At 46.4% G+C, this 27976-nt stretch overlaps 1 protein-coding gene across 1 annotated transcript in view; it reads right to left on the reverse strand.

Moving 5' to 3' along the window:
- Positions 1–27976, reverse strand: part of LOC142564822 (thyrostimulin beta-5 subunit-like) — a 75004-nt gene that overhangs the window by 21956 nt on the left and 25072 nt on the right. The window contains exon 2 of the mRNA XM_075675995.1: positions 5390–5720. Within this exon, the coding sequence (XP_075532110.1) occupies positions 5390–5680 (291 nt within the window). The 5' untranslated portion in view covers positions 5681–5720. The remainder of the gene's footprint in view (positions 1–5389; positions 5721–27976) is intronic.

Here is a 27976-nt window from a genome sequence, read left to right on the forward strand (position 1 = left end):
TTCTGAGATCATGAACAGCAGGTTGCCATTATCCCTCAAGAGAAAAGTTCATAACAGCTGTGTCTTACCAGTACTCACGTACGGGGCAGAAACCTGGAGGCTTTCGAAAAGGGTTCTACTTAAATTGAGGACGACGCAACGAGCTATGGAAAGAAGAATGATAGGTGTAACGTTAAGGGATAAGAAAGGAGCCGATTGGGTGAGGGAACAAACGCGAGTTAATGATATCTTAGTTGAAATCAAGAAAAAGAAATGGGGGGGGGGGGGCATGGGCAGGACACGTAATGAGGAGGAAAGATAACCGATGGTCATTAAGAGTTACGGAATGGATTCCAAGGGAAGGGAAGCGTAGCAGAGGGCGGCAGAAAGTTAGGTGGGCGGATGAGATTAAGAAGTTTGCAGGGACAACATGGCCACAATTAGTACAACACTGGGGTAGTTGGAGAAGTATTGGAGAGGCCTTTGCCCTGCAGTGGGCGTAACCAGGCTGCTGCTGCTGCTGCTGCTGCTGCTGCTGCTGCTGCTGCTGCTGCTGCTGCTGCTGCTGCTGCTGCTGCTGATGATGATGATGATGATGATGATGATGATGCATCAACGAGAGATTGTACGGACTCTCCAATGGTACGGACACTCCAGGTGCATTTTCGCCGCCGGCGTCACCGCGATGTTCCGTATAAAGTCCAAGGGCGATAACACTGTCGCCATGCGCCGTATGCTGTGTGTGCAAGCGAAAGGGTGCGAGGGGAGCCGACGATCGCGGCTCAGTGTCGCACGCGCAAGGGAGGAAATCGGGGAGGGAGCGCGCCGTCTTCCGCAGCACGCGCGGCACCTGGAGGAGGGGAGAGAGGGAGGCGGATTGTACTCGGGCAGCAACCGCGTATTGCGCGGTCGCGTCCGCAGCATTTTGCAAGCAATCTGCGTTGGGTGCTGAGTGTAGGTGCGCCAACGGCTCACACCTCGGTGCGTGCTGTGTTCTCGCCGCTTAGTTTGCTTTGAAGTGATAGACACCACGAAGGTCACATCGCGCGCTACTGCTGCCGCGCTTCCTCAAGCCACCGTTCTGACAGCGAGTGTTCGCGGTCATCGAGTGTGATGTGTTCATGTTTGCCTGTGTGCGCTGACTCCATACTTGTTAATTTTCTTAATAAACGAATGTTTAGAACTTTATACGGCCGATAAATCTACTAGCCTTACTTTGTATGGTTTTCTAATTTGCTATCGCAATCGATGCTTCGCCTTTCGGGCGAAACTACGACTTTTTCACAGCTTTCTTTCGCTGCGTCTACCAGCAGCGTACATTGAAACGTGAACAGGTCGGAACGCCCGTTACATGTAATTATATGGAAATACGGTGTGTCATCGCTCTTTAGTCGGTTTCCAGGCATCGAGTATAGTCCCAGGGGCATACGCTTCGAAGTCCGAACTATAAATTGCTGTCACAAAAGGAGATGAATCTGGAGCTTAGAACAACAGAAAGCTGAGCTAGTTGGTAAGGATTCCTTATGCAAAAAAGAGGTGAGGCGTGCAGAGAGGACACAAGAGTAGAGAAGTGGACAACACGAACGCCGACTATCAACTGAAGGGAGCACTGAGGCGAGAAAAGAAAGAAGACACAAAACTCATCTGCGCAAGCTCAGGAATGGTATCACCACGTGTCAGTCGGGTACATGTGCCGGTCTACGTGAGAGATAACTGTTAGGGCACTTGAGTGAGTGAGTGAGAAAACTTTTATTGTCCGTAATGGGTGACACCGGAGCTCCGGTACCGCTCGTAGGCGTCCAGAGAGCCCACCCTAAAGCAGGAGACACACGGTCCGGTTTCGCCTCTGATCCGACGCGGCTAAAGCAGCCGGATATGACGTCGTTCCGGCGCGCCGCACGTCGGATCGGACGCGAAATCGGATCGTGTGTCTCCTGCTTAAAGGGCAGGTGTTAGTAGACGCAGCGGTTTGCCGCTTCGGCTGCCAGACGGACAATGTTGACCTGTGCCGCCGGGTCTTCGCTATGAAGCGCGGTCTCCCATGTTTCTTCGTCCTTGAATAAATTATATCTAGGGGAGTAGCTGCACTCCCATAGGATATGCCTTAGGGTTCCTATTTTATCGCAGAATCTGCAGAATTGGTCCTCCGGATTTCCCGTTTGCGTGGGGTATCTCCATCTGGGAGACATGTGGTTCTTGGCTTGCAGGCGGCGCCAGGTGACTGCCTCTGCGGACGTGAGGGACCTATCCGGGAGTGGATATTTCCGACGCACTAATCTGTAGTGCTCTGTAACCTCGTGGTAGGTCGCGAGCGTCTCAACCTTAAGGTTAGGTTGAGGCTGCCGTCCCCCTCCCCCCGGATAACGAGCGCTTTAATCTCTTCCTTATGCAAAGTAATCAAAGGCTGACTCACGCACGCACTTACACCATTATAGATATGCCATGCATCTACCATAAGACGCGTATCTTCATTCTTATGTCTGTACAATATCGCGCATTCATCTAACTCTGACGTGCAGTTACAATCTTGGCAATGTAGGGAAAGATTAGTAGGCGATCCACCGGTCAACGACCTTTTATGCTCCATTAGCCTCTGATTGATACACCGTCCCGTTTGCCCTATGTAGAACTGGCTGCAGCTAAGGGGAATTTTATAAACCACACCCATACGACAGTCAGTAAAACTGTTGTTCTTATTGTGCTTCACTGTACAAATATCTGTTCTTTTCTGCCTTTTACCGGCTCCTTTTTCCTCTTTACGGCAGCGCATATCTTACCAAGCTTATACAGCATGCACGACATGCATATAGAGCATCAAAGGGAATAACGGCTCGCACGGCGAGAGACTGAGAGAAAGCAAGGAGAGAAAAAACAGGGAAAGGATAGTGCGCATTGTGTTACAGAAGCTACACTGTAAAATAATTTACACCCTTAAAAGTGAAAAAGGGTGTAAATGTGTCTAACTCACACGCTTGGGGTGTGATTTATATAACTGAAACCCTAAGGGTGTGAGTTAAAGACAAATTTACACCCTTTTTCACTTTCAGGGGTGTAAATTATTTTACAGTGTAATGGAGATGGGCTTGCCGTCGAGGTGAAAGCATAGGCGCAGCAACTAAAGACCGCGCACGTACATTCGCGATGTTGAAGTCAACATTCTGTTAATTATTTAATTGATTGTGTTTGCTGAGCTGGAACAGTAACTCAACCTTTAAGGAGGAGGCATAGTTAAGAAGTAGGGAGAGAGGTGACGTACGTCGCACTAACCACCTGAAAAGCTCCAGCGTTTCCTTGTGGACGCAAGCAACGTATACTCGTATAAAGGGGGTTCCATTAAACAGTTGTTTTCTTCTGGCCTGTCCTGCCGTGATTTATTGAACGTGTTGCGCACAGACCATCTGTATACGTACGCAACCGAAGCCTACAGCTTCCGGAGCAGGTGATCCTAAATGCAAATTTTCTAACTTAGCATGGCGCACAGAACAGGCGATGCAAATAAGAGAGCAGTGAAAGGAAAAGCAGATGTACAGGTAGGGCGCGAGTGAGAAAGGCTGTTTCCATAAGGAAAAAAATTATACAACGGCGCAGCTTTCTTTTTATTGCGATAGCAATTATACGGACATTTCAGGAGCATTTCCGCCGCCTTTGCCGTCTATGCTGTCGCCGTGGTGTTCCGTATCAAGTCCAAGAGCGCTAACATCATGTCCGCGCCGTATGTTTTCAGTGCGCGTGAAGGCTTGCTAGGATGAGCCGAGGGCAGTGGCTCGACCTCGCCGCACAAGGGAGGAAGGCTTGGAGGGAGAGCGCCGTCTTCCATCGCGCGCAAGGCATAGAGGGATATAGGACTTTTAAATGCATAAGTATTTCTATGCCTACCCAACAAGGAAACCCGTCAGTGTGTCCGTCCGCCACGTAAGACGATTGCCTTAAAGATACCTGTAGGGCCCGCAGTGGCGAGCAAATACCTTCGCGCTGCCTCTCGCTTCAACATGAACTAATCGGCGAGAACGCAGCGCATACGAAGCTACCAGGACTCGGCGCATTCTGTCCCCATCGCAGATCACTTACAAGATACTGCGCCCGCGTCTCATTTCAACGCGCACTAAGCGGCAAAGACACACTGCACACAAAGCTATCAGCACTCGGCGCCCTGTGTCCTCATCGCGGATCGCTTCCAAGATGGGGCCCGCGTGGCCGCGCCATACGCAGCCGCCGCTGGTGCACAGTTGACGGTTGATAAAGGTTCAACGAGGATAGACAAGGCGCTAAAGAGCGATGACGGCATACGATGATCGGAACGTCATCAGCGCTGCTGGCGCCCCCACCTGCAGTAGTTTGTTTGCATCAATTCACCTGGCGCCGCTGTACTCAGCCGTTCGTGTCGCCGCAGCCCTGTCGTTTACACTGGTCGAATCAGTTTCATAACATTGATAATGACACCGGGCTGCGTGGAGATGAGCAAGTGGCACAATGCTTACGCATAGACAATTGCCAAAGGATTTTCTGCTAGAATTTCTTTTACTCCAGCGGCGACTGCGTATAGCGTGGCCAATCAAGGCCGCGGGGCCCTATGAAAGCGATCTGCGATGGCTACAGAGTCTAGGTGCGCCGACGGCTTATAGCTTCGTGTGCGCTGTGTTCTCACCGTTCCGTTCGCGCTGTAGGTAGAGACAGCACGAAGATCGCTTCGCTCGCCTCTGCAGCCGCGCTTCCTCACACCAGAGTTCTTCCAGCGAGTCTCCGCGGTCATCGAGTGAGATGTGTCCATGTTGGCTTGTACACGTCTAACCCTATGCTTGTTAATTTGATTAGTACGCGAATATCTACAAGCTTATACAGCCGATAAACCTACTGTCCTTATTTCGTATACATGTCTAATAATTTGCTATCGGAATCGATGCTTCTCCTTTCGGACGAAATTGCGACTTTTTTCTCTTTGCATGCTACACTCTGTACATGCAAAGTCAGTCCATATGTGGCGCGCGAGCTCATGGCGGCGTAGCGGTGCGCGGAAGGCAAGGCAGGTAGAGAGAGAAGGAGCATGCACTGCAGGTATGAATCAGAGCTGGAAATTCTGCAATTGCTGCATTTTCGGTTCACGTTGCTAGTACGGGGGACACAAGCGCTCCATCCACCACGCGCGCGTAGTGTTTGCGGTGGCTGGAATGTTTGTGTCCCCGGCGCTTGTAACGTGAATCGAGAAGAAAGCAGAGCAGGGTGTGTAGATCAACGAACTGACGAACGGAAGGCCGGATGGACAGATGCTCGGAGGCCAATCGCATCTGCACGTCTTTTGCTTTCTGACCACTGGCACTATAAGACACCAAGAGGACTATCGCAATCATATAGGTGCAACAGCACAGACTAAAAAATGCAGGTATTGACGTTTCGGGGCAGCTGCAGCACTGACCTCTCCGGAGTCGCATCGTCCCCAGCAGGACATGGCGGTGACGTCGTCCCAGCAGCGGTTCCCATTGGCGTCGGTACGTGCTGCCCGGAACGAGTACTCGCGCCGGTGGCAATCGAGCGTGGTCAGCGTGTCCACAGCGTCTCCGCCAGCAACGCGGACCGCCGAGGACAGCAGCTCGTCTGCGTCGTCACGGCGCTCCGTAGAGGACGCCGAGGCAGCGCCCGCCACGAGCAGCCAGCACACGAGCAAGACCACGGCTGGCACCGGAAGCGGCCCATGGACGTTTCGCATAGTGGCCCGTGTCACGCCCGTTCCGCAATTGACGGGACTGCTGCGGTGACGAAGGATTGGGGACAAGGAGAAGCGAAACAATTTTAGAACTACAGAAAGCTAAGCAAGCTGCTAGGGGTATCATTATTATCATCATAACTTATTCTCCATGAAAAGGTCCCTTGCGGCGTATTATGTAAGGGCTGAACATGTACATAAGTGATCACAGTAGTGATGAAAACAGCAACAAGAAAAAAAAGGATGTAACAAATAAACATGTCAGGAGCGAAAATGATAAAGGCGTTAAAGACATAGTGAATGTATACGTAAGGCATGGCAGAGGTATCAGTAAAGTAGCATTAGTTCTGAAAATAGGCTGTCAGTAACTGCTTAAATTTTCGTGCATCCCACTCATTAACTACTGATTCTTTGCGCGGTATGCGGAAATGCACGAGCGGCATTCTCTCTTCGCGAATACTTGCGCGAGCTTTCACGTGCTGCGAGATGCCTGCAGTTAGAAGGATGTTCCACATGTGCCGCCTTCTCCGAGAGAGGCGCTGTCCTTTAGACAGAGCCTCTCTCGGAGCTAACCTTGTACACGCACACACCTAACGGAGTACACGCGAGGATCGCGACATCGCACCCGTAATACGAAAGTTGTGAGTTATACCTCCACCAAGTTGTATTTTCGTCCATTTTCATTGACCTTATTGATGCGAAAGCGTCAAATTGCCCCTTGGGCAAAAAGCTGGCATCTGTAGTCTGTAGCAGCGAAATAACACCTAAAGTCCCATTGGCTGCGACCCCACGTCCCAAAATGTCCCAAACGCGCCTCGACGGAGCAGAACGGGAACACCTGCCGCAACATTAGCGCGCCATGTGTTGCGTGAGAGCAGGGGGCAGTGCCGCAGGCTGCTGCTGCTGCTGCTGCTTGCGGGCTCTAGTATTCCTGTATATTAGCGGGGTCGGGCAGCGTGTGCCGCCTGCCGGCCTTGGTGATCGCTGCTAGTTCCTTGGCCTCCCGTCGCGCAGGGTAACGGTGGCATACGGCTCGGGCAGCACGTACCGCTATGGTACATTACTCGCAGCGCAGAATTGGAAGGACTGCTCAGCGGCGTTCAATTGGACGTTAAGCCTTTCGCATTCACAACTCATCAGAACTGCGTGGGTGTCCTCGGATTTTTCATTTCTACATTTCCATTAAACGCAACAATTATTACCCCCTACCCTTTCTCTGACTTTACTGTCATTTATCTGTTATTGCATCTCTCTTTTTCTCAATGATATGAGAAAGCTGCCTTTCATGTCTTGAGAGCGCCTGCCATATCAGCTCCAAATCATTTTTTATCCAGAAAGATTTTTCTGAGCAGTACTACAGACCTAAAGAAGTCGCAATTTCGCCGAAAAGGCGAATTGTCGATTGCGACAGCAAATTATTAGCAGCTGTGCGAAGTAAGAATAGCAGTTTTATTGGCCGTATAACCTTATCAACATTCGCTTACTAAATAAACTAACAAGTATAGTGTTACGCGTGAACGAGCAAACGTGAAAACTTCTCACTCGATAACCGTGGGCATTTGCTGTCAAAACGCTGACGTGAGGAAACTCGGCAGCAGTAGCGAGCCAATCGACCTTCGTGCTGCCTCTCACTTCAACACGAACTAAGCGGTGAAAACACAGCGCACATGCATCTATCAGCATTCGAGGCACTCTGTCCCCATCGCAGATCGCTTTCAAGTTAGGGCCCACTCGGTCGCGCTCGGCCACGCCATACACAGCCGCCGCCGACGCAGAATGCCACCCCCCACCACTGCGCCTTACGTGCGATGGAAGGCGCCACGCTTCCTCCCCGTCTTCCTCCCTTGCGCGCGCAAGATCGAGCCGTCGTCGACGGCTCACCCTCGTACACTTTCACTGGCTCATAGAGCATGCGACACATGACCATCGTACGTGGACTTTATACGGATCATAACAGCGACACAGACAATGACGATGTAAATGCGCCTGGAGTGTCCATGTAATTGTTATCGCAATAAAAAATACGTGTGAGCTAAGCAGTTATTCCCGCAACAAGAGTTGCCACTAACTCCTTTAGCTTCTCTAGTGTATAAATATGCTTCAGAGTTTGGAAAGTGAGCATATCCTACCCTGAAAACATAAGCCGCATTCTTTAAAAAACGCGTTTTGTGTGACTGCCTTCGATTCAGTGTTCAGGGGTGATAGCTTGGGACTATGCTAACTCACATTGATAACAGACAATTGAAGGAACAAGTCATTTAGAATATCAACCTCGCAAGCCGTTGCAGGAGAACGCGATGAATGCATTGTAGCAATTCTTACTGACGGCAAACCTGCACAATTGACGTTAGTGCTGACAACTGGCAAGTATTATCTTGTGCTGCGAATAGCACTGACCATGTGCCAGTATTGCCATTCTTTTCTACATTTCGCTAAACTGCGACATAAGAATTCGCTAAATTTCAGCAAATATTGCCTTAAGGTCGCTAAAATTGTTGTTAAAGCTGTCGAGTGAATTTTTAAATAACGTAGGCCTTTTGGCCTATAACACTATAACATAAATAATATGGCGTAAATCAGCTAGCGAAGCGTCTTATCTTTGTTTAGTGTCTGTGCAAGTGAAAAGTAAACATTAAATTTACCGGCAGGGTGTGTAGGGCTTTTAATTTACTGATATCTACACAACAACAGATGAAGCAAGCTGAAATATTGCGTTTACTTTCAGATTGTTAGGTTAGACAGCTAAGTAGATAAAAAAGCACAGGTAACGCGATTTTCTTAGCGTGGACCTCATTCTGGTGTATACCAGACACCAGACTCGTGCTCCAGACTGACCGTGGTAGGTCAAACAATGCGCTTCTGCCCCTCGATCCATGTGAAAGCTTCATGCAGCATTCATTCGTTCGGAAGTTATGAGAAACGAAAGCGTGCGTTCATCCTCTTGTGAACGAGCCCAGTCGCTCGCACAGGTACGCCTTTCTCGAACAAGTTATTATGCATCTGCTGTGTTCATAATATCACCATACACTTCAGTGCAGTTACATTTGTTAAATAATTTACTGCTGCGGTTGCGAATGTTCGGCAATTCAACATTTTTGGTGAAACTGCAGAACCTGCACCGTTAAGACCCATTCAAATTGGTTTTGTAGAAAAAAAAATTAGAAAGAAAACCCGTTCTGTGAGTCTAATGTGAGGCATCTTAAGACCACCGTGCTTCACTGGAAAGCATGCACAAGCTCGGCGTGAAGACAACCATTGCTTCATCTTGGTCACAGAGCCCACGCACGGTACAGGCAATTTAGGGTCCTTACTTGTAGTTTCTAAATAATAAGGTGCGTCCTAAAAGTCATTTTTGAAGTAAGTTTCATAACTTCGGAGTCGCTAAAACATCCCAAATTGTTATTTCGTGTCGCTAAGAAAAAGTCGCCGGTCACTAAATAGAATAGTCTGCCGCTAAACAGACAAGAAAGTCGCTCCTTATTCAGAGAAGAAAGAAAACATACTTATCCTGTGTAACTGCATAATGAATGATCTGGTATTAGTAGACAAGGGTATCTACACTGATGAAGAAATTATGCAAATTACCCGCATAACAAGCAGTATTATTTCGTCGACGGCGCACGAATGGAACAGTCTTCCTTATCACATTGTAAATACTGAAACTCGCGATTTATTTGCAACCCTTGGGCCACACTGCTTCCAAGAATAACATTTGATTTTGTTTTAGTGGATTGAAGTGCTAATGTTACTTTCATTTATTGATGTACTACAGTGTTCTTCTCATATATTGCACTGTATTGCCAGTTTGCATTTTGTATAGTGTTACTTTATTGAACCAATAATGCGTTATTTTGTTGTATTATTGTCCCAACGTGATATTGTATATATGTAGCGATATGCTGGATTGTTATTTCTGTTGACCACTCCTATATATAGGTCTAATATTGGACTGATAGTATCTTCGAATAAAAATAAAATAACCCAGCGTGGTTGCTCAGTGGCTATGGTGTTGGGCTGCTGAGCACGAGGTCGCGGGATCGAATCCCGGCCACGGCGGCCGCATTTCGTTGAGGACGAAATGCGAAAACACCTGTGGTAATTAGATTTAGGTGCACGTTAAAGAACCCGAGGTGGACAAAATTTCCGGAGTCCTCCACTACGGCGTGCCTCATAATCACAAAGCGGTTTTGCCACGTTAAACCCCATAATTTAATTAAAAAATAAAATAAATCTCGCGACAAAATCGCTAAAATGGCCACACTGCCGTGTGCATTTGTTCTGTGCGTGTCTTTCTTTTTCTTAACTTTATACATCCGCCCCCTCCCCTGCAGCGAGGGTAGCCAACCGGATTTTTTTGTCCTGATAAATCTCCCTGCCTTTACCTTTTCTTTCGTCCCTCGGTGAAGTCACCTTTACGGCGGAATCCTTGCGAAAATGTTGTCATGTTAGCACCTTGAAACTCTCTCATCCTCCAAACTTCTTCCTAAAGCGTTCTTTTATCCCCGATAAAAACTGGGCGGCAAAACCGGAACGCTTGTGCCTATTTCTTCCGGTGCGTGATAGGCGGTAAGGGGGGGGGGGGGGTGTCATACGATCTTCAACTGAGGCAGGAGGTTACCCACATCTACATCCTTCCCAGACCAAAAGACAACGCAGAGTCCCAATCGCTTTTCAAGTCGGTCCTTAACAAGTGGCATTTAAAATCGTAAAAACAAAAAACATTTTGACGCCATGGTTAGATGCACTTAGTACGTAAACCTCGAAGCCAGCATCTCCGTCTACGTGGAGAAATTTACCGTCTCCTCATGTTCCTTGCACAGTAAAAACGCCCTCACGGCTGCTGGTTCGTCCGAAGAATAACATCCTTAGCCTTAAGAGGAAACTTTAGCTCGATGCCAATTCCGATATCCCCATAGAAATACATGTAAAACGCAGGAATTACTTTGTGAAACGACCGGTTTAACAACTCTTATCGGTTATAATCAACCTTATCGAACTCGATCCGAACCTTTCAACTCTTATTGGTTGGTATCAACCTTATCGCAAACGAGGCAATCGTTATCAACCATTATCTGTCCTTATCAACCTTATCGGCCATGATCCGACCCTATCAACCTTATCAGAATTGCTGCGACCATTATAAGCCCTTATTGCTCTATGAAACCTTATCAATCCACGTCCAACCATTATCAATCGTGATGAGACCCACATAACCCCTCGTCACCCCTTATCAACTCATTGACTGCTTATTTGTCTGTGTTGCGCAACATAGAGCCCGACACCCCTAAGAGATAAGTGAATATACGGAACACCACGTGGCCTTTACTGATGTCAAATTTCTTGTACACTAACTCGGGGGCTATGTGGTAATGCTGAAACACCTGCTTAATTATAATTTCATTTCATTTCATTTTATTACCTTAAAGAATTCAAAAGAGTCTGTCGTAATTCCGGGACCCTCACTACTGTGTTAAACGTTAAGCTCATATCAACGATTTAGTCACTCACTCAATTAATTAACCAACCGCGAATAATTTAATGTATCTGTTCGTGATTCAATTAATCCACGTGTTTGTCTGACAACTTCTCAAACATTTATTCAGAAAGATGCCTCGTGGAACAGGTGGCTGGAAAATTCATGTTTTACAACTTTCTTTTCGCGAACCGCGTGAACATCTCTTCAAGTCCTCCCACATGCGGTGACATGTGTTAAAAGCACTATAGAAACGAAGTCGCCGCACTGTTTCGAAACGAAGTGCCATCCAATACCGAAAGAAGTAATAAAAATGGCTGACTCATTGTCCCCGTGCGCTCTTTCTTTTGCGCGCGCGCAAGGGCAACTCACGGGAAAAGGATACAAACGCGCGGACAGCCACGCGTATTCGATTTTTTTGCGTATGATGACCCCATGGGATCGAAATTACGAGCATGTGGCATCCCTGGCGGCTTTTGTCCTACAGTAAAGCCCAGGTAGCACGACGCAGCGTAGGCACAGAGGATCAACAACAGATTGTGTTACGGCGCAAGACATTCGCCTCCCATATATGTGAACGTGCTCTCGTAAACATTGCGCTTTGCTCTACCAATTCGGAAAAAAATGTAACAAAAAAGCACAAGCCTGTGTCATTGCAGACGACGTCTTGTTTTCGACGGGCCGTCCTAATTGAACACAATGCGATCGTCGACGGCACAATGAAACTCTCCTACACAAAAAAATAAACTGCGCTATATGACACGCATGCACGTGGTTTACTCGAGCAAAACGCAATTCCAATTTTAATCACTACGTAGCCTGATATTTCAAAGCTTGCCTCGCATAAATTATAAGGAGGCCAACCAGGTCAAGAGGTAAGGGACGCGCATTCAGGTAATTGCATTATCCTTTTTTTTTTTTTTGAAGCTGGAAGGAGAGCGATACCACGTCGCGCAACAGCCCACGCGCACCATCTGCACGTGGGCGGTTTCTCATTGAAGTTCTGCGCGAAAGAAATGTTTGCAGAAAATTTTGCGAAGGGGCATACTTAAAAATTAAGGCTCGCGGTACAGCAGCACCGCACGGCAAATGGTTGGGTATTTTATTCTCCTTACACTGATTACACTTGAACTCTATCTGAACGTCATCTATGAACATTAGAGGCATCGCTCTTACACACGCTGTCGAATTAAACTAGCGCAGATAAGTCGCAATCCGCCATGTAATACGTTGCGCTTCGTGCAATTGTCTCGTCTGCACAATCTTAAAACGAACACTTCAATAGGAGGCATATTGGTTGTTTCGTATGCGTCGCTTGTATACAGTTCATATGCTTTCATTCATGTTACAGAAAGAAAAGCTATGTTTTCGTTTTCTTACTTTATAAGGCCGCGGGTTTAATCGTTTGTTATAAAACAGCTCTCACGAGCAAACAGGAGTTTGCTGCAAGGCGTGGGCGAACGCCGGAGTGCGTTCAAATATCTTAACGCACTCCTTTTAAATTGAATCGAGTGCTGTCTGGGCGAAACCTGTGCCTTTATCGTTTCAGCAGAACAGGTCTTGCACGGCCTGCAGTATGGATCAAATTTCAGCCGTTTGGCAATGCGTTCCCAATGTCATTACCAAGGTTTGCGCGAAATCAAGAATTGCCCGACAACCTGCTATTGCGAGACAAATAGCTGGAACACGCAAGCGCATGAAGCCAATAGATAATGAGTTAGGAAAAGCGCAGGGAAAACTGATTTTTTTTTAAATTGAAATGAGGAAATAGTAAGGGAAATTAAAATGGACAAAAATACAAAATGCCGCCGATGCGAGCCGAACCCACGTCTTGCGCATTACCCGTGCAGTGTTTTGTTGTTGAGCTATCACGGCTGCCATCCTCCATCTATTTTCTTGTGTATTTGTGTACAAGTACCACATCTGTAGTGCTTGGAGTAATGGCCAGCGCCACTGACTATAGTCTCTAGTCTCTCTTGTAGAGTAGACAGCCACGTGACAGTCTTGCATGCATGTAGAGCATGTTTGGAAGGAATCGAGTGGTATGAAACGTTCATTGTACGATGTGGGTGGAAAACACGCGTCCCTGTCGAGGCCATTGCGGCGGACGTGGAACGGATCATTTTGACCGCAGGCCTCTGGTACAACTGCAACTGATCACGAGCTCTCATACACTGCCTCGTGGAGTCAAGGTTGTCAAAGTTGAGACCAATATAGATATGCACACATATATATAGACACATGTGTATATACATATGCAATGCGCGAGGAGGATAAGAGAAATCCAGGGGTTCGGATTTCATGTTCGTCAATACGGAAGATGCCGGCTCGGCTCCCACATGCGGCGCGTCGTCTTGCCGTCCACGTTAATTTTCTTTTTTATAGCGAAGCTGCTTACCTCTTGCACTCCGCATGCGTACCCAGAAGAACGCGTGCGGCTGTTCCCTGGCCGGCTTACGTGCGTGTCACGGCACGTGGAGGCCGATCTCGGAGATGTTGCAATACCGGGCCGTTCCCAGGGGCTTACACTGGCCAGCTTGCATATATATATATATATATATATATATATATATATATATATATATATATATATATATATATATATATATATATATATATATATATATATATATAGAGAGAGAGAGAGAGAGAGAGAGAGAGAGAGAGAGAGAAATAGAGATAAAGTGCACTTAGTGTAGCAAGTTGGCCTTCATACGCTTTATTCGTTTTAAATCCTGTTTGACGAATGATGAGAGGGGGAAAAAGTGGCGACGGCGCCTGTGCACGTGGCCTGCGGTTCTGTGGTTATAACGTCACGTGCGTCGGAGGTGCCGGCGTAGTGTGGTGCCGTCTGAATATATATATATATATATATATATATATAATAGTGCTTACAATATATATATATATATATATATATATATATATATATATATATATATATATAATGATTTCATACTTTATGCAGTTCATGTGCAGCTCATGTATGCAGCCTAAATATATAGCTGCGCTGGTAATCCCTCCCCATTTGAATGTTGCGTCCCCACGACATTTTTTCTTCTTTTTTATGCGAACACGTCAAATAGCTCATTGAGTGAAGAAGCCGCGGCGTCCGGCGTCTGTAGCAGAGTAACCGCACCTAAATTCCCCTTTGGCTGCGATGCCACGTCACAGGCGCGCCTCGACGGAGCAGAGCGGACTAAAAGGGAACACCTACTGCTGCCGCAGTAGCGCGTCAAGATGTTCTGTGAGGGGAGAGGGCATCGCTGCGACGCCAAATCACCCTCGCTCACGGAAGCCTGTTTTTGTTCCTTGTACCCGCAAACTCTCGCCTGCACCTGCACCTGCAACGGCACCTCGGGTTAAAACCAAATCAAAATACGCCAAGCGCATCCGCGCTCTGGCTTAACTGCCAGCGAGGAACTCATAACTCGAACGACCACTCAGCGGCATTAAATTGGACATTGATGCTTTCGCATTGAGAAATCATAAGAAGTGTTTAGGTGTCCTCGGATTTTCCTTTTCTTTCGTTATTCCTATATTTCATTCTTTTTAATAAGAGTTAAGTTCCCATGTGTTGTCCGTGGTTTCGTCGTCTATTCGCTTCCTGTGGTTGTATAACTATAACCAAAACTCGAGCCCTGCTGTTCTTATTATCCTCGCCCACAGAATACGAGCGGTACAGCAGTGAATCGAGTTGGCAGCAGCCGGCACTTCATGCCCGCCGCAGTGGTTCGGCTGGTGTGCCGAACACGATGACGCGCGATTGAATACCGAGCTACGGCTGCCATAGTTCGGTAAGGATACCAAACTGAGGTAGTTAGCCTTGGTTGAGACTGACCACTGAATACTAAGGAAAGAAAGTCGTGCACGGAAATACATGCGCTGTGGACAAAACGCAAACTATGTCCCGTTGAAATGGAAGTGCGATGGTGTGGCAAGTTTAGCGACTGTTCTGCATCTGCTATTCCAGAATCACAGCTAAATACAAAACGGAATAACAGTAAACGAGAGAATAACATATAAAATAAAAATATTCAAAACTTTGCTTAAAAGAAGCGTTGCAGCGGTGGCGTAGAGGCAGAACACCCGCCTCGCGTGCAAGAGGTCCGTGGTTCGAACCCCGGTGCCGCGCAATTTTCCACCGCATTAAAAAAAATCCGCGCGTTGATAAAATTGCATAAACAGGCCTGGAGTGTGGCCTGATCCCGGTGACCAGAACCGGTAACGCACTTCCTCACCAGAGCAGGATTGGCCACCCTGGTGCAGCACTAGGCCAAAACCTCCTATATGAACACAACAATCAAACCCCGGCCCTCAGTCTCCAGCAGCTGCGAAGCAACTGACCACGGCGGCGGTCAGACCTGCGACGCAGCAGAGGGTGCTAAGAATCCCTGGCTCCGGACAGGCCAGGCCGCCATTGGAATATGAACCTGGCAACGTTTAACGCTAGAACGTTATCTAGTGAGGCGAGTCTGGCAGTGCTATCGGAGGAATTAGAGGGCAGTAAATGGGATATAATAGGGCTCAGTGAAGTTAGGAGGCCAAAAGAAGCATATGCAGTGCTAAAAAGCGGGCACGTCCTGTGCTACCGGGGCTTAGCGGAGAGACGAGAACTAGGAGTCGGATTCCTGATTAATAAGAATATAGCTGGTAACATACAGGAATTCTATAGCATTAACGAGAGGGTGGCAGGTCTTGTGAAACTTAATGAAGGTTGTACAGGTCTACGCCCTTTATCCAGTCATGATGACCAGGAAGTCGAAAGCTTCTACGAAGACGTGGAATCGGCGATGGGTAAAGTCAAAACAAAATACACTATACTGATGGGCGACTTCAATGCGAAGGTAGGCAAGAAGCAGGCTGGAGACAAGGCAGTAGGGCAATATGGCATAGGCGCTAGGAATAGCAGGAGAGAGTTATTAGTAGAGTTTGTGGAACAGAATAATATGCGGATAATACATACCTTCTTCCGCAAGCGGGATAGCCGAAAGTGGACGTGGAGGAGCCTGAACGGCGAGACTAGAAATGAAATAGACTTCATACTCTGCGCTAACCCTGGCATCATAAAAGATGCGGATGTGCTCAGCAAGGTGCGCTGTAGTGACCATAGGATGGTAAGAACTAGAATTAGCCTAGACCTGAGGAGGGAACGGAAGAAACTGGTACATCAGAAGCCAATCAATGAGTTAGTGGTAAGAGGGAAAATAGAGGAATTCCAGATCAAGCTACAGAACAGGTATTCGGCTTTAACTCAGGAAGGTGACATTAGTGTTGAAGATATGAACGACAATCTTGTAGGCATCATTAAGGAGTGTGCATAGAAGTCGCTGGTAAATCCGTTAGACAGGATGCCAGTAAGCTATCGCAGGAGACGAAAGATCTGATCAAGAAACGCCAATGTATGAAAGCTTCTAACCCTACAGCTATAATAGAACTGGCAGAACTTTCGAAGTTAATCAACAAGTGTAAGACAGCTGACATAAGGAAGTATAATATGGACAGAATTGAACATGCTCTCAGGAATGGAGAAAGCCTAAAAGCAGTGAAGAAGAAACTAGGAATTGGCAAGAATCAGATGAATGCGTTAAGAGACAAAGCCGGCAATATCATTACTAATATGGATGAGATTGTTCAAGTGGCTGAGGAGTTCTATAGAGATTGATACAGTACCAGTGGCACCCACGACGATAATGGAAGAGAGAATAGTCTAGAGGAATTCGAAATCCCACAGGTAACGCCGGAAGAAGTAAAGAAAGCCTTGGGAGCTATACAAAGGGGGAAGGCAGCTGGGGAGGATCAGGTAACAGCAGATTTGTTGAAGGATGGTGGGCAGATTGTTCTAGAGAAACTGGTCACCCTGTAAACGCAATGCCTTATGACTTCGAGCGTACCGGAATCTTGGAAAAACGCTAACATAATCCTAATCCATAAGAAAGGGGACGCCAAACACTTGAAGAATTATAGACCGATCAGCTTACTGTCCGTTGCCTACAAAGTATTTACTAAGGTAATTGCAAATAGAATCAGGAACACCTTAGACTTCCATCGACCATAGGACCAGGCGAGATTCCGTAAAGGCTACTCAACAATAGACCACATTCACACTATCAATCAGGTGATAGAAAAATGGGCGGAATATAACCAACCTTTATATATAGCTTTCATTGATTACGAGAAAGCGTTTGATTCAGTCGAAATCTCAGCAGTCATGGAGGAATTGCGGAATCAGGGTGTAGACGAGCAGTATGTAAAAATACTGAAAGATATCTATAGCGGCTCCACAGCCACCGCAGTCCTCCATAAAGAAAACAACAAAATTCCAATGAAGAAAAGCGTCAGGCAGGGAGATACGATCTTTCCAATGCTATTCACAGCGTGTTTACAGGAGGTATTCAGAGACCTGGATTGGGATGAATTGGGGATAAGAATTAATGGAGAATACCTTAGTAACTTGCGATTCGCTGATGATATTGCCTTACTTAGTAACTCAGGGGACCAATTGCAATGCATGCTCACCGACCTGGAGAGGCAAAGCCGAAGGGTGGGTCTAAAAATTAATCTGCAGAAAACTAAAGTAATGTTTAGCAGTCTCGGAAGAGAACAGCAGTTTACGATAGGTAGTGAGGCACTGGAAGTGGTAAGGGAATACATCTACTTAGGACAGATAGTGACTGCGGATCCGGATCATGAGTCTGAAATAATGAGAAGAATAAGAATGGGCTGGGGTGCGTTTGGCAGGCATTCTCAGATCATGAACAGCAGGTTGCCATTAAGCCTCAAGAGAAAAGTTTATAACAACTGTGTCTTACACGTACTCACGTACGGGGCAGAAACCTGGAGGCTTACGAAAAGAGTTCTACTTAAATTGAGGATGACGCAACGAGCTATGGAAAGAAGAATGATAGGTGTAACGCATAACAGGTTGGGTGAGGGAACAAACGCGAGTTAATGATATCTTAGTTGAAATCAAGAAAAAGAAATGGGGGCATGGGCAGGACACTTAATGAGGAGGGAAGATAACCGATGGTCATTAAGAGTTACGGAATGGATTCCAAGGGAAGGGAAGCGTAGCAGAGGGCGGCAGAAAGTTAGGTGGGCGGATGAGATTAAGAAGTTTTCAGGGACAACATGGCCACATGTAGTACATTACCGGGGTAGTTGGAGAAGTATGGGGGAGGCCTTTGCCCTGCAGTGGGCGTAACCAGGCTGCTGCTGCTGCTGCTGCTGCTGCTGTTGCTGCTGCTGCTGCTGCTGCTGATGATGATGATGATGATGATGATGATGATTCATAAAGGATTAGAGTAAAAGAAACAGACTACATACTAAGAGCTTGGTGTAAAGCTTCAACTTTTATACGTATCATGTATACCAATGTGCAGATGTCACTGACGTATCTGTCTTTCTGCCTATAAATGTCTCTCTCTCTCTCTCTCTCTCTCTCTCTCTCTCTCTCTCTCTTTCTATGCATATCGTACGCTATTCAGAGCTACTACCGTTCTCCTCTCTTAGCCAGTCCGCAATGCCACGCCGCATGTCGATGGGGCTATGATCCAGGAATGTTCGTTCGTCTGGCAAGGGCGGCGATGCGACTCTTGTCAAACAAACTAGCGTCTAAAGCTGTTTATTTGGATTCACATTCACGTTAAGAAAGCCAAGTGGTCGCCAATGGATCCATTTATCCGCTCTATACCAGTGTCCCTCGTAGTCAAATGTGCAGTTTTCAGCCGTCGAGGTTGGTGCATAAACAGGTGCGTAAACAGGTGCAGACGAACAAGAGCGCACAGCAGCCATCTCAAAACAAGTTGCGAAGTTCAGTCAAAGCGAGCAAAACATTTTTCTTCCGCTTCGTTGAAACAGCATGCTATCGCGAGAGTTGGTTTGTGCACATGATATCTGCTGGTGCAGATGTCTTACTCCAGAAAAGTATGCTTCATTAAATCTTGCGTCCAGTAAATCGTTTATTTTGAAGACTGCCCTATAGAAGTATCGATAGGTGCGCGCATTTTGTGCATGCGTGCGTGTGCGCATATGTGTGTGTGTTGAAACGCTACGAGCAGGCGTGCATACTGCTCTCCGCATCACGTTTTAAACTACGAGTGCGACAACTCGAAAAAATAATTTAATAAAACGTGATGAACATCGCCATTATGAATTTTGGCTTGAAAAACTTCCACGCTAGTTCGATCTTGAAATTTCGCGGCTCAAGTCACTTTTACCACAAGGGATCCATAATGAAAGGAATGGCGGTATAGTAGCGCGCATATGGAAATTTGCCCGATTACAGTGGCTAATCCTGCGACAACGTCATTACGATCCTTAAAGCGCAACGAACGCCGGGCTATATAGGATGGCGCTGCGGAACAATGGAAATCGATACGTAATCACAGCAGCAATGAATAAAAGAAATGCTTTTGAAAGGATAGGCCGATGACAGAAGGAATAGTGGAGAAATGAAAACGCCAGTTGTCGTAGGACGCCCGTATCTGTCCAGAGCTGATAAGCTGGCTCGGTTTTCACATCCAGCGCTGCCGTTCGCAGACGTTGAGCGGCGTTTGCATCGAGCGACTGCGAATCGATGCGCCTCACTTGCGGTTCGCGCGTTCGTTCGTTTTACGTCATTCGTGAGGAGCCGGCCGACGCGCATGTAGCGAGCGGGTTGCTTCGAAGTACGTTATATGCGGAAGGCTGCAAATCTCAGCTTTCACGCATTTTCGTCTCCTTTTCTGGTAATGTGCCTGTCCTACTTATAGCGCAGAACTGACCAACCCATTTCGTAAAACCTATATTAAAACGAAGCTTTCTTTGGCAGGATCTTCCCGCACTTTGCGTGGACGGCAGCCTGGTCGCGACATTGTAATCAAAGGAAGCGACTTGGTGGGCCGATCAAATACCAGTGCGCAATGGGCGGTGTCCAACCCCACGGCCCAGCGACGGTTTCCTCTGAGTAACAGAAACGGTTCTAGAAGGTGGTGCTTTTGCGGACTGCATGCGCCGGAGGTAATTTGGAAGCAGGAAGCGCGTCATAGCCACCGTCTTTTTGCTCTCGCACAAGTTTCGATAATTTCGGTGTTTAGCATCCTGAAATAGCACAGTGGGCTATGTAGGGCGCCGTAGTAAATTGCCCCGGATCACTTTTGAACACCCAGAATTTTTTTAACGTGCACCTAAACCTACTTGGGCACTATTTCATTGCGCCCCTGTGTCTAAGCACGGCCGCCATGGCCGCAAATCAAACTCGAAGACTCGTGCCCAGCGGCAGAAGGCGATAACTATACTGACTCACCACGGCTGGTCTTTGAAGCGTTTTAGTGTTGCTCAACGCCACAGTAGTATGGTGACGTCACGGCACGCACACGCTACATAGCATTAACCAATACAGCTAACCGACCAGTGTTCCGAGCAGCCTAGATGCATAACAGGCATCAAGTGGGGAGGCAAGTCCGGATTTCTGACGAGACATGTTACCTTTGTTCGGCAAGCTATTGCCTACGCCTTGCCACTCATGCATATAGCTTATTTTTGGGAAATTTTGGAAGTCTGAGAAACTGAAAATCCTATTTAGAAGACTAGATATTCAGAATTAAATATGCTCCCTTTCACACGCAGTTCTAATCTTTCAATTTTTTCTACCCTGTGAGCGGAGCCACTATTGAACAACTTGGGAAGGATTGTGTCTAGACTACAATTTATTATTTTCAATGTAGAGAAGCAGCTTGATATAGTAGCCTTCATTTGCTGTCAGTGCGGAAAGTTTCAATAATTAATTTCGGACGCGTGCTGAGGCTACGAGCATTAGACAGCGCTAAACAACAGGACAAAGAGAGGGACACAGGCAGCAGCGCTGCTAACAACCAAGTGTCTTTATTCTTTCAGTCAGCATATACATATACTCCACCGCTATCTCAAGGTGTTGTGTGTGTGACCGCGGTATCTGTCAGATATTTCCAGTGTACTTTCTTTTTCTGTAATCTGATAAATTCTGCATTAATTTACGTTGTCGTTCTGCCCCGAATCAACACACAGTAACATATATTTCGGGAATGAAGCAATATTGTTATAATTCATTGATTACATCTGCTATCACGTGATGTTAGCTGTCTAATTCTACCTAAGCCGCTGATGCGGGGGATATGTGCGCTGAGTTTGGCGCTTCCGCGTCTCTTTTCTGGACGTGAATTAACGTTCTTTTCTGTAACTTGACTGCCTGTTTTGTCTTTAGTGTATCTACCTATGTGAGCTGATGGAATGATTGAGTAATTAATTTGTTTATTTATTTATTTATTATTTATCGTAATAGCAATTATATGGACACTCCAGACTCAATTTTGTCGTCGCTGTCGCCGTGATGTTCCGTATAAAGTCCAAGGGCGACAATACTGTCGCTGCGTGCCGTATGCTGTATGTGCGAGTGAAAGCGCATGAGGGGAGCCGACGATCGCGGCTCGACATAGCGCGCGCAAGGGAGGAAAGCTGAGAGGAAACGCGCCATCTTCCGTCGCGCGAAAGGTCGTGGGGGAATGGGAGAGAGGAATTGGGGCGGCATTGTTCTCCGGCAGCAACTGCGTATTTCGCGACCGGGCGCAAGGGAAACAGACGATTGCTGCTCAATCTCACGCTCGCAAGGAAGGAAAGCGAGGAGGCAGCGCTGGACGGAGGGGGGGGGGGGCGTTGTACTCCAGCAGCAACTGCGTACTTCGCGCAGCCGAGCGCGGTCGCGCACCGTATATTGAAAGTGATCTGCGGACGTTTGTGTGTGCTGTTCTCGCCGCTAAGTTTGCATTGAAGCGATAGACAGCACAGTCACTTCGCTCGCTACTGCTGCCACGCTTCCTCACGCTAGCGTTTTGACAGCGAGCGTCCGCGGTAATCGAGTGTGATGGGGCCATTTTAGTTAGTACGCGAATATTTCCAAGTTTATACGGCCGATAAAACTATTATCCTTAATTCCTATAAACTGCCACACCCAAATTTTCTGATCCCCTATTGCTAACTATGCTTTTGTACGTCTCCGTTTTTTGTCGTTTCCCTACTTTTCGTCCACGAATCCTCCAATCGCCTCTTAGTAATGCCTATTGCGGACATGTTTACTTTTCCACTGCTCCCGCTGAACACAAGGGCTTCAAGGAAGCCAGTGGTGCCTAAATCGACCTCTGGGTAGACGCCTTCACATTCTAATAAAACATGCTCCATAGTTTCCCTAGCTTTACCGCAGCAAGCACATGCTTCTTGTTCCTTCTTATATCTCGCTTTACAGGTGTATGTTCTAAGGCATCCCGATCTCGCTTCGAAAAGTAATGAGCTTCCCTTTGAATTATCATAAATTGTTTCTTTCCTGATTTCCTTTTTTGCTCTTAAGTAGTTACTCATGGCAGGTTTCCTTCCCACTGCCGCCACCCATGAGATTATTTCAGCCTCTCTGACTTTATTCTTGACCGTCTTTGTTGCTGTGTTACCCACCGTACAGGCCACATACTTGCTGGTAAGCTTCCTAGTTCTTTTCCTCCACTGTGAATCAATGTTTTTCCTGTCCAGATACTTGAACACTCTCCCAGCCCATTTAGTTTCTTCCATATTCCTCAGGCGTTCTTCATATTCAATTTTACTGCGAGCTTCCCTCACTTCAAAACTAGTCCAGCCCATATCACCCTGCACAGCTTCATTTGTACCAAAGGTCAGTGGGTCGCCTCGCATTGGGTGCTCACGGGAACGTCAGCACCCAATGCGAGGCGACCCACTGACCTTTGGTTCCCATCGAGTCCTGATTGTACACCTGATTTAAAGCAAACAACCGCATTTCCAAAAGTAAGTCCTGGAACCATTACATCTTTCCACATACCTCGGAAGACCTCGTAGCTATTGTATCCCCATAGCGCTCGGTGCTTCCATTATGGCTGCATTTCTCTTCCCCTTCACTGTTATTGTTTTTTCCTGTGTTTCCATATATCTATTGCCCTCGCTTATCCATATACCAAGGTATTTATATTCTGTTACCCGAGGTATTTCCTGGCCCAGTATCTCCACTGTCTGTTCACTGTTTTCATTGAATACCATAACACCTGATTTTCTAACACTAAATTTCAAACCTAAATTGTTGCCTTCCTGTCCACGGATATTAGCTAGACGTTGCAAATCACTTTGCTTGTTAGCTAGCAACACAATGTCATCCGCATAAAATAAACCTGGGAGCTGCTGCTCAACTACTGTACCCGCCTGTTTGTATGAGAGATTAAACCCGATATTACTTCCTTCTAGCGCCCTCTCCATCCTCACCATGTACATCATGAACAGCAGCGGGGATAAAGGGCACCCCTGTCTCAGTCCCTTGTTGACATGAACTTTCCCCTCGCTTCTCATCCCTTCCCATTCAACGCAAACGGTATTTTATAGGTAAACCTCTCTCAAAAGCTGTAGACAATTGTCACCTAAGCCTTCCCCTTTCAGAATATCCCACAAAATGTAGCGGTCTACGTTGTCATAGGCTCCTGCAATGTCTAAAAAGGCCACATATAACGGTCTGCTTTCTACTTTTGATATTTCAATACACTGAGTAATAACAAATAAGTTATGATCTCTTCTGAAGCCATTCTGAAGTTCTCCCAAAATGCCGTTATTCTCTGCCCAAGTTTCAAGCTTTAATTTGATTGCCTGCATTGCTAGCCTGTATATTACCGATGTGATGGTCAACGGTCTATAAGAGTGAATTCTATCTTTCTCCTTGCCTTTATAAATTAAATTCATTCTATTTTGTCGCCAACTGTCTGGTATTCGTCTATCTTTTAAAGTTTGTTCCACTGCTTTCACCAGAGCTTCCTTATTTTTGGTCCTAGTTCATTAATCAGCTTAACGGGAACCTCGTCTAGCCCCTGTGGCTGTGCGCTTAGGAATTTTCTTTTCCGTTTTCTTCCAGTTTAAATTTGACAGCACGAGCTCCTTTTCCAGTTGGGTCTCTTTCATGCTCTTTTTTTCTTCAAATACAACCTCGTCATTGCCTTGGAAATATTCGGCTGTTATTTTTCGGATGTAATTTATTGCCGCTCCTCCTTCTTGTCTGTTTTCATATTCGTCTAGGATATGTTGTATTGTTGTTGACTTCCTGCCTAATTATTTTATGTGGTTCCAAAACATTCTAGGTGCAGCCTTCTTTTTCTCACGTATTTCTGACAACCAACGTTCACTTTCACCTTTTAATTTTGCTTGCACCAGTATTTGAACCATAGACTTTTTCTCCCGGTATATTTCCCATTTACTGGTTACTTCATCCTGCGGCAACTGCGCCTTCATTGCCTGCCTGAGCTCTCGAGATGTTTTTTGTCGTTCTGCGATCGCTTCTCGTATCTTCCTGTTCCACCAGCTTTTCGGTTTCTTTGTTCCTTTCCAACGAACATGTTGTTCCTCTTTCCGTATTTCCGTCGTTATTACACTGAGAAGCTCACCATATTCCCACTGTTTACTTGGCCATTTGCCAATTTCTTCCTCGACTCTAGTGACTATATGTGCTATTTCTTCAGCCTTCAGATTTGGAATGGCCATTTTGCGCTCCTTGCTCTCTTTCCCAGCTACATATCCTATCTTTAAAATGATGCGTTTGTGGTCACTCCCTATGCTGCTTATACCCTTCCTCATCAATGAACATTTCTCTCAACTTATCATGAAATCCTTCTGTCATCAGACAGTAATCAATGGTCGATTGACGGTTTCCCACTTCCCACGAGATCTGTCTTTCACACTCAGGCCCTGTATTCACGATAACAAGGTTATGTTGCTCACAAAGGTCTAGCATTGACTTCCCATTGTTGTCGGTATAGCTATCGAAATCCTGTATGTGGGCATTCATGTCACCTAATAGGACAATTTCAGCACCATTCCCGAAACCCTTAATATCAGCGCTTATGCATTTCACTAACTCTTTATTGTTCTCTGTGCAATTATTTCCGGTCCACAAATACGTAACGCCCAGCCAAGTTTTTTTACCGCTCAGTGTACCTGATAACCAAAGATGCTCTTGAGATTTGGAATTTACTCTTTTCCATTTGGCTCCCTGATGGATGAGCATTCCGACTCCCCCTCCCGTTCTTTCCGACTTAGTTCTGTTGCACCTTTCCCAACCATAATTCTCAATAACTGGCGGCTCTTCTGAGTCTCTAAGGTGCGTTTCTGTAACCGCATGCACTCCTATTTGTTCTCTATTTAACTGCTCCTCAATCTCTGCCCACTTTTCCTTTCTTCTGCCGCCCTGCATGTTTGTGTAGCCTATTGCATGCGAGCTCTCTTCCTTGCTTTCCTCCTTTTCTTCCTATCGATGGCGATGCTCTTCTGAGGTTCCCCTAGGGTTCCCCTAGGTGTTGCAAGCAACCGTGTGCGCCGGTTTATGGTATTTGGAATTTGCGCGCGCCGGCGGTCGCAAATCTCGGAGGCCATGGTCGCTCTATGAATGGTAGAAACGCTGGAAAAAGGGTTGTGTTTGTTTATTTGTATGTAACAGAATTGTGTTTCTCGTATATTCAATACAATCCCACGCCATAGATAGGTTGTGTGCAAGTCGTACTTAACGATTTTTCTGACGTATTTTACCTTGAGGAATTTAATTAGTTCAGTAACATCCTTGCATTACACGGAGAGCTTGCGTGGTCGGGTATGCATGGTTGGAAATTATTATTGCCGCAACGACGGTCAACGCTAGACGCGGGACGCCTACGTCGGATTTCTTGCAACACGGGGCCATTATCGCTATCACGTTAAAATGGAATGTGCCACAGTTTTGCACTGATAAATTCAACCAGCCTGTTGCCATATGCATTTCTCATGGGGGTTATATTAATGTAGCGAAAAGTTTTATTCCTTGTTTGACGAGCTGGCTTGCGAAGTATTGAAACGTGCAATAGGTGGCTGCTTATTACAATGTTGTTAACGCACTCGATGCGTTATCGCGAAATCATTATTGCGAAATGGATATTTTTTAAGTACTTCATCACTCTAGAATGATCTATTGTTTGCTATTAGTGTTCCTTTAAAGTGAAGCTTCCTGTGTGTTCCTTGCCTTTGCACGATGCGTATATGTCATGCCCGCAGCCACAATTCCGTAAATCAGTTAACAGTGCACAAGCATTCGCTGGAAAAGAATGCTTATTTCGCGGAAGCGTTGCGGTTCGCAACACTCGAGCAAGCCGCTTCAAAATGTCCGTTGTTTCCCAAGAACGAAAAATACTCATCCGAACAAGTGCAGGCGTTACCTAGTCGACTGGACAAATAAGAGATGGCTTTGTTCCGTGCGTTGCGACGCATTCTGTAGCGCTGCGGCAGTGTACTGTATAAAGGCAACAGGCGACTCTCCGCGGTGCTTGCCTTACGCAAGTGTCGAAAGAACAATAATCTAAATCCGGGGAATCGCAACACTATTGCACTTTCACGGTTGCGCAACTGCGTGGCATGCGCCCACCCCTTGGGTTTAATAGAAGCTGGGCAATATCGAACCTAAGCAAGGATGGTGCGCCAGACTAACTCGGTGTGTGCAAAGGAAGAATTTCCCATCCCTTTCTCGGCTCAAGAAAAGAACGCGGAGCGCCCGCGTAGATCTGGGACTCTTCCCGACGTTACTAAAACGATAACCAACACAAGCGGGCTGCTGCTTCATTGCTTGTTGAATGGATAATGAACTGAAACTGAAATTGAAACGTTCAAAGCGCCAGTGCCTTAAGGCCGACGCTTCTACCGGTTTCACCTATTCTAAATCCACAGTATGTGCTTGTACACCATGCAGGCCAATATATTCTGCTTAGATGCTAGAAGGCCATTTCCAATGTGGTTCGAGCCTCGATGAAATCGTGTCAGTTAGTCGAGAGGCTTCAGTCCCCAAGAAAAATACAAAGCCGCAGGCATCGGAGTGGTTTTATGTGCACGCAAAGTTATTCTCAAGCAGAAAATCAGGAGAATGAGTTTATCATTTCGGGCACACTATGAATAAGATAATAAACGTATTCTATAAATAAATAAATAAATCAGTCAAATATTTATTATAGCGCCCAGTTACACGCAGCCCGCATACTAGTACATTTAAAAACTAATGGGAGAGAAGAATGCACAGAAGACAGAGAAAAAATGTAGAGAAGACAACTGTGGTATTACACAAAACAAAGTGAGATAGAGAAGCAAATAGGGAAACATAAAACGAGGAAGCAGGCGTGAACGGAAGTTGATCATACAACACGGTTATCTGCATATATACAAAGCACAGGAAATAAAGTCTGTAATAGGTTAATACAGGCTGAATACTTTACATCCATGTATTTTTGGAGTCGAATCATAGGACAGTCTTTAATGTAATAACAAGGTCGGGCAGAAAACGCAGAACGTTGCTTGGTATACTTTTACGCCACAGAAAATTGCACATGATCAGGAAGCTTTGGGCAATGCTAACGTCCCGAAACACCTCGTAGAGAAACAGAAGGTCTCATTTAATACCTCTTGATTTTAGAGGTATGAGTTGTGGTATGTTTGAGAAGGTTGGCTATGGTCGCCAGAACGGCAAAAGCGGTGCTTGAAGATAGATAATTTATTTCGGACGCGTTCAATCCGGTCAGAATTAGATTTGCACGTTTCACCCTCAACTACAGAGGCATACTCTAGTAGTGAAAGCACACCGCAGAATACAATTTCAAAAAGGCAAGAGGGAAGTCGAAGTCACGCGATATACGGCAAACAATACCAAGAGAGCGAAGGGCATGTTGTTTCGCATATTTAGCGTGTGAATAGACGCTTAGCGTTCGGTCAAAGTACACACCAAGATATTCCATTTCATAGAGCCTGGGTAGTGGAGCATCCCGAAG

Source organism: Dermacentor variabilis, chromosome 11 (genome assembly GCF_050947875.1).
Source record: "Dermacentor variabilis isolate Ectoservices chromosome 11, ASM5094787v1, whole genome shotgun sequence".
Taxonomy (NCBI): Eukaryota; Metazoa; Arthropoda; class Arachnida; order Ixodida; family Ixodidae; genus Dermacentor; species Dermacentor variabilis.